Source organism: Pteronotus mesoamericanus, unplaced genomic scaffold (genome assembly GCF_021234165.1).
Source record: "Pteronotus mesoamericanus isolate MK-2021 breed Mesoamerican mustached bat unplaced genomic scaffold, CSHL_Meso_final scaffold_636, whole genome shotgun sequence".
Classification (NCBI taxonomy): Eukaryota; Metazoa; Chordata; class Mammalia; order Chiroptera; family Mormoopidae; genus Pteronotus; species Pteronotus mesoamericanus.
The window spans coordinates 4,502,661-4,510,384 of NW_026555324.1; the positions used below are offsets into that span (position 1 = coordinate 4,502,661).

At 46.6% G+C, this 7,724-nt stretch overlaps 1 protein-coding gene across 1 annotated transcript; it reads right to left on the minus strand.

Moving 5' to 3' along the window:
• Nucleotides 1-250: 250 nt before the first annotated feature.
• Nucleotides 251-2,097, minus strand: RLN3 (relaxin 3). Its single transcript, XM_054562064.1, has 2 exons — nucleotides 1,830-2,097; nucleotides 251-480 (listed from the first exon to the last, which is right to left on the minus strand). The coding sequence occupies exons 1-2, from the start codon at nucleotides 2,017-2,019 to the stop codon at nucleotides 251-253; spliced, it is 420 nt and encodes a 139-aa protein (XP_054418039.1). The 5' UTR covers nucleotides 2,020-2,097.
• Nucleotides 2,098-7,724: the final 5,627 nt, after the last annotated feature.

The following is a 7,724-nucleotide window of genomic DNA, read 5'->3' on the forward strand; positions in this document are numbered from 1 at the left end:
GTTCTGACAAAGGCATGCTGTGAGCTGGGGAGAGGTCAGGGGTCAGGATCTGCAGCGACCATTTGGTCAAGTAGGACTACAGCGTTCTCAGGGTCAGGATTGGCTGGTCGAAGATCTGGGTTATTTGGGGGGATTGTGTTGGAGTCCATAGAGCCTGACCTCGATGATTTGCTGATGAATGAATGTGTGAGGGGCCAGAGACAGGTACTCAGCATGCCCCCTGGTAACCCAGGCTGCCCAGCCTGCAGGTCTAGCAGAGCCTGCTGATTTCACTCTTGCTGCAACCCCACTTGCAGCAGTTGCTGGGGAGCCCAGCGAGGACATCTCGGCTGTGCCGCAGAGCCCCTGGGGTCCCCTGCCAGCTGGGTCGGCTCCCATAGAAGGTCTCTGGGGCCTTGGCCAGGGCCAGCCACTCGCGGGAGGCCACTGCCTCATCCAGCCCGGTGTCTGCATCAGGTTCTGCGTCTGGGAAGGCATCGCCTGCAGAAGATGAAAGGGGTTAATGCTTGGGGCTCAGTTTATGTCACACCCAAAGTCAGGGCTCCTGGTTGGTCCAGCTACTTTTCTGTTCTTGTGGCACAGTTGTATGGTTCAAGGTTTTGATTCCACTCAGGCCTAGCTTCCAGCTTCGAGGGCTAGAACATTCAACTTCACTGAGCTTGACTTCCCTGTTATTTCTTTTCCCTTACTCTTTATTTATTGAGGACCTGATGGTTAAGGCCATACGTCTGGGATCCAGACTGATTAAGCACCGATCCAGCCTAATATAATCCTGAGCAAGTGAATTTACTTCTCTGAGTCTCAGTTTCCTTGTCTGCAAAATGAGGAAAATAATAGCTCCTACCTTCTAGGGTTTCATAGAGAGTAGATAAGTTAATTAATACTCATTTAAAAAAAAACAAAACAAGAACTTAGGACTGTGTCTGGCACATGATATATACTCAAAATGGCATTGAGCATTTATCGAGCACTAACTGTGTGCCACTGTTTTAAGGGTTTTCATGAGTAAATGCCATTATTCCTCTTAATGACAGACCCATGAGGTGGGTGCTGTTATTATGACCTCATTTTCCAGAGACTCACACTGAGGCCCAATTTGGTAGAGTAACTCTCCGAAAACACACAGCTACTGAATTGTAGAGCTGCTATTTGAATCCAGGCAGCATGTTGTCTAGGTTCACATTCATACCATTATCATCATCATCATCACCAACATCTATTTTTCTGCCAGACCCCTGCCCTTTCAGAATTTAGACTCCATGCCCCGCTCTTGAGCCCAAACTGAACCTCCTGCCTTCCTTGGACTGTGTTCTTATCTGTTTCTGATTCAGTTTTGCCATGGAACAAACTTGTGAGATGCCAGGACTCTGCTTTCCATTTGCAGACAAAGAGGGTCAGAGAGGAGAAGCACTTGGTGGGAGGGTCACCCAATAGGTGGCAACATCTGGCTTTGGACACAACCTACCCCTACACCACCTTTGCCTAGGGGTGGGGAGGAGCACTTCAGTGTCAGCCTCTGAGCAGTGTCCTCCTGGAGTCCCGCAAGCAGCAGCCTTGCTCAGTGTGGAGCTGGGCACATAGGATGGGCCCCAGGAATAGCACTCTGTCCTTTGACGTTCAGCCAGTGGAGGTGGCTTGCAGCCCCCGTCCCAGCTTTGCAGCCCAGCCAACTGGCTCAGCTTCGGGAATGGGCAGGCCTCCTCAGCCTCAAGTCGTGGGCAGGGGCTTACCTCCCCGGCCCCTGGTCTCATCTTTGTCTCTGTCTACTTGGGCCCATCCCATGTCCCATGTTCCCCCTTCCTCCCCTCCGCTACGACCCTCAGCCTCACCCGTTGCTTCACGGGCCAGGATGAGCGACCGCCTCCACCGGGAGCTTCCGCAGGTGTAGATGACTGCCCGGATGAATTCCCGGCCGCAAAGCTTCACACCATAGGGTGCTCCCCGCGCCTCAGCTTCCAGCCACAGCCGCCCGGCCAGCACCCACACGGCCAGCAGCAGCAGCACTGGGTGCTTAGCCATGCTGGACAGGGACGCCTGGGACGCGAGGGTGGGCACAGCGAGGAAGTTTTCCAGCGGTCAGTGCCTCTGCTGCTTCCTGGTCCCCCATTTATACACCCAGGCTCCCCCTGCCTGCTGTGTAGGAACCAAGTGACCTCCTTTATCTCCTCCAGCAGAGGGGAGGCGCGCGTGCCCCTGGACAACCCTGACCTTTCCTGTCTCCCTGGACTAAGAGATAACCTTTCACCAGGGATGGGGTGACATGGTTTGGCTCACTGTCATCTTCAACAGAGAGATGCAAGAAGGCCTCGATTCAGCAGAGACGAGGAACCTAGACCCCCCACAAGGCCAAGAGAGAAGGAGCAGCCAGACCCTCCCCACCGCAGGGGTCGGGGCCTCCTCTACAACAGCAACAACAACAATAACGAGCCCTTACACAGCGTGGGCTTGGAACCAAGCACTGCTCTAAACATTTTATATTTGTGTGATCTATTTAATTCTCCTGACCATCAGGATAACGGTTCTCAAATCTGAGCAAGCCCCAGGACCTTCTGGAGGGCTTGATAAAACCCAAATGGCTAGGTCCACCTGCAGAGCATCTGAGAAAACTTTCCAGGCCACGCTAATGCTGCTGGTCCAGGAAACACTTTAGAGAGCCACTAGGCTATGAGATCAGGGCTCAGATGATACCCACAGTGCGGATGAGGAAACTGAGTGGGGACAGAAGGTGCCCAAGGTCAGCTGGTATATGGGGGGGGGCGGTGGAAAGCTATCTGACTCTAGAATTCATGCTCTCCGAGGGCAAACTTTAAGGATTAAAAAATATATATACACACACATACACATACAGAGTTTCAGTTTTGCAAGATGAAAAGAGTTCTGGAGATGGATGGTGGGGGTGGCCGCACAACAGTGTGAACGGACTTACTGCCGCCAAACCGAACACATGAAAGTAGTTAAGATGGTGAAATTTATGTTGCATGTATTTTTTTCACAATTAAAAATGCTTAATGAGTACCATATACTTAGAGGAGCTGTGATGTCCTGGGAAATGTTTAAAAATGGGCTCTCTAGAAAAAAAACAACAACAAACAAACCCAACTGATTTGTAGCAGTTGTCCGTTTCCAGCTAATTTCAAGCTACCAATGTGATGTCACTGTGATGTCCCCAAATTCCTGGAGAGTTGAAATCCATCCTCACAAGTCAGTGCAGCTGGCTCCAGGATACCACTGAAATCGCCTTACACGTGCAATTTAAATAATCATTAAAAACTGAACACCTGTGTCATCATCACTCTGATCAGGAAACGGGACGGTGCCAGCAACACAGATGTCCGTCCCCTCCCCCATATCCTCTCTGATCACCATCCCTGGCTTTTCCCGGAGGTAACTGCCAAGCAGATTAGGTCTCATCATTTCTTTGTTTTTCATTACAGTTTTAACACCAACACATGCCTCTCTAAAACAGATAGCTGAGTCTGTCTCTTTTCCTTTCCTGTTTTTTCTTTGTTGCACCTGAACAAATTGAACTTTTTGTTGCACATACAGAAAATTGCACAGATCACAAGTGGACACCTGGAAGAATTTTCACAAACAGAACACACTTCTGTAACCACTGCTCAAGTCCCAGAACAGAACGCTCTTGGCCTCCCCCCAGGGCAGGGCAATGAAGCTCCATTGTCTGGGGGGAGGAGGAGTATGGAAGAATTGGTGGCCTTACGTTAAAACTGTGATAAAAAATGCAAAAAATGGATAAATACTTTGGCTGAGGTACTTTGAGGCCCCGCAAAGATCCCATTTCCCATCAAAGTTCCCCCACTGCTTTTACATTCATTGGTGGATCATGTGTGTGGAAATTATTCCTGTGATTTGTTTATTTTTGTTCATTAGTAGTTTTCCATTTATCTCATTCCTTCTACACGTACAATTATTTATTATTTGGAATTCTTACATAAGGAGGAGTTGTTCTGTCTCCATTGATTTGTTTATTCAATCGTTTCTTCATACCCATATGGATTCGTGAAGTTATTTTAGTCTTTGTTTTTCTCTTTTAAGATTTTATTATTTATTTTTTAGAGAGAAGGAAAGGGAGGGAGATAGAGGGAGAGAAACATCCACATGGGAGAGAAACAACCAGGGGCCTGGCCCACAACCCAGGCTCGTGCCCTGACTGGGAATCAAACCAGCGACCTTTCAGTTTGCAGGAGGATGCCCAACACACTGAGCCACACTGGTCAGAGATGTTTTAGTTTGTGGGTTGTAATCCAGTCCTATTGTCATTTATTTTGTTGCCCAAATTGTTCCAGCTTTGGCCACTGGGAGCTCTTTCAGTTGGCCACTGCTGTAAGCATTTTATTTAAGGCACTGTTCTTTCGACATGACTCCATTTTTGTTTGTTTGTTTGTTTTTAGCACTTTCTTACTTTTTAGCACCACAAGATGTCCCAGGCTCATCTTGGGTTTTCCATACCCCAGTCCTGGAATTGGCCATTTCCCCAAGGAGCCTGGATTCCGTTTACTGGAGAACGGCACTGAGAAACCAAGGTCTGAGTGCTGGGTGTGTTCATTACCACTAGGGGTGGGGCGTTATGCAATTGCTTCTAGGCCCTCTCAGCTGATGGCATTACTTTCTTTTTTTAATATTTAGGTAAAATTCATATAAAATAATATTAACCATTGTAAACATTACACGTGCATTACTGCACACACACATTCAGAGCAGCAGTACTCAGTACAGTCAAAAAACAGAAACCCAAATGTCCATCACCAGATGAATGGATAAACAAAATGTGCTCCATCCATACAGTAGAAGACGTTACTCGGCCTTAAAAAGGAACGAAGTTCTGATACATGCTGCAATGTGGATGAACCTCAAAAACATGATACTGACTGAGAGAAGCCAGGCACAAAAGGTCACATACTGTGTGATTCTGTGGATATGAAATGTCCAGGTAGGCAAATCCATAGAGACAGTTAGACCAGTGGTGCCAAGGGTTGGGAGGAGGGAGGGAAGCAGATGCTTGAGTCTGGCGCCTTAGACCACTCGGCCACCCTGACAAGCTCGGGAGGAGGGAGGAATGGGGAGCAATTGCTACTGGGTTTTTCTTTGGAGTCATGAAAATGTTTTGGAATTAGACAGAGGTGATGGTTGCACAGCACTGAGAAATACTGCCACTGAACGTTCATTTTAACATGGTTAATTTTGTTATATCAATTTCACTTCAATGTTTAAAAACAATACGGCCTCTGCTAATGGGCAGAGTTGGGTTTCAATCCCGTCTCTGTTTCCTGCTGTGTGACTTCGGGCAATTCACATAACCTTTTTGGTGCCTTGATTTCCTCAACTGTAAAACAGGGAGGATTCGATGAGTATGTCAAATTCATAAAACAGCCTGTGGTATGCAGTAGTGCTGCTTAAATGTTATTTGTACTTGACACGTTCCTTCTGGATTTGAACTTTCTTCCTTTGACCTTTTCTTCATGACAAACTTCTGGCCTTGGTTGCCCCCTGTGGATGCTTTGGGCCAAGGGCAGCACTGCCGGAGGTAGGAGTCATAGTTGATTTTACCGCTTCAAAAGGGCTGATGAGTAATCCCTCTCCCCCTGGTCTCTTCTCCCAGTGACTCTCCAGGGTCACACCCTCTTTCCTTTTCCCCTTATCACCAGTGCCTGGCCCAGGGGCTGGCTAAGAGCAGACGTGACAGGAATCTGTGCTGCCTCATTGTCCAACTTTGACTCAGAACCAGAAACCTCTTTTGTGCCTCACACAGAATCAGAGTTTCAAGCCCAACACAGCTGGGTTTGAATCCTGATTCTTGTATGACCTTGAGCAAGATGCTGCACTTCTCTGAGTTCATGGGCTAGATGGAGACAATAAGCCTTTCTACTCTGCGCGGCTGTGCTGAGGACTTTGATGAGATTTGCTGAGGACTTTGGTGAGATTTAGCGCCCTGCAGAGCACACAGGAGTGCAGCTGGTTGAATAGTGGCCTGCAGAAGGATAGGGCCCTGTCCTAACATCCAGGACCTCTGAATATGGTCTTATTTGGACAAAGGGCCTTTGCAGATATAATTAAGGACTTGGAGATGAGATCGTCCTGGATTATCTGGGTGGATCCTAAACCTAGTAACAAGTGTTGAAGATGCAGACAGAAGGCTATGCGAAGACAGAGGCAGAGATTGGAGTCAAGTAGCCAAAAAGGCAAGTCATTCCTGGAGCTGCCAAAAGCTAGAAGAGATAAAGCAGGATGCTCCACTCGAGCCTTCGAAGGGAGCTGGCATCGTGATTTTGGACTCCTTGTCTCCAGGACAGCGAAAGAATAAATTCCGGCTTCTGCAAGCCACCCAATTTGTGGCAGTCTCTTACAGCAGCCATAGGAAGCTAATCCATAAAGAATTAAGAGATGCTGTGTGCTACCCATATCATTATTATTTCATTATCGTTGTTATTTTGGTCCATGTAAAAATACACCCGAACCTCACCAATCTTGAATAAAGCCTCCCTCTCCAAACTTTTTAACTAATTTTGTTTTTGAATAGTTAATACACTCAGATGTGTCAAGAAACAAAAAGTGTAAAAATGGTTATGCTGTCGAATCCCTTTCCCATCTCAGTTCCCCTCCTTTCCCCCACTGATAACCCACTGCTCTTGATTTCCTGAGTATCTTTCCAGAATGTCTGTGCATATTTACAAACAAATATGAATACAGGTCCTCATCCTCCACCCCCACACCTGCTTTCACATTCATGGGAGCATTAAAACATTCTTTTTTGTTGTGGTAAAATAGACATAACATAAAATATACCCTTTTAGCCATTTCAAGTGCCCCCCTCAGTGGCAGTAGCACATTCACACTGTGGTGCAACCATCCCACCGTCCATTTCCAGAACTTGACCATCTCCGCAAACCGAAACCGTGTCTCCGTCAAACACTGACTCCCCACTCCTCCCTCCTCCCAGCTTCTGGAAACCACCATTCTCCTTTTTGTCTCTGTGGATTTGCCATAGCACTTCATATAAATAGAATCAAAAAGTATTTGTCTTTGTGTGTTTAGCCTTTTTTTTAAGTATTATTTTTAAAAATTGATTTTAGAGAGAGAGAGGAAGGGAGAAAGAGAGAGAAACATCAATTTGTTTTTCCACTTATTTATGCATTCATTGGTTGATTCTTGTGTGTGCCTGGACTGGGGATCGAACCCACAACCTTGGTGTATGGGGACAACGCTCTAACCAGCTGAGTTACCTAGCCAGGGCTAGCTTCTTGCACTTAGCATGATGTTTTATGGTTCATCCATGTTTTAGTATGTGTCAGAATTTCAACTCAAGATAGCATGTTTTGCACATTCTTCTGTACCTTGTCTTTTTCTTCCTACTTAACAAATGCTAGTGATCTCCTCTTACCAAACTCCCTTTATGCACCCTTGTTATTTTTCTACAGCTACATAATGTTCTGCTATGCGGATGCCCCAGAGTTAATTTCACTCCCAGAGACCAATATTTCCATCCATTTGTTCTTAGGCTAACATGGCAATGAAGAACCTTGTACAATTGTCATTTCACACACATGCAAATGTGTCTGTAGATAAATCCCCCAAAGTGAGATTTCTGATTCAAAGACAATTTGCATTTGTAATTTTTACAGATATTGCCAAATTTCTCCCCGTGGGGTTAGATTAATTCACACTCCCTCCAGCAATGGATAAAGGTCCTGTTTCTCTACATCCTCAAC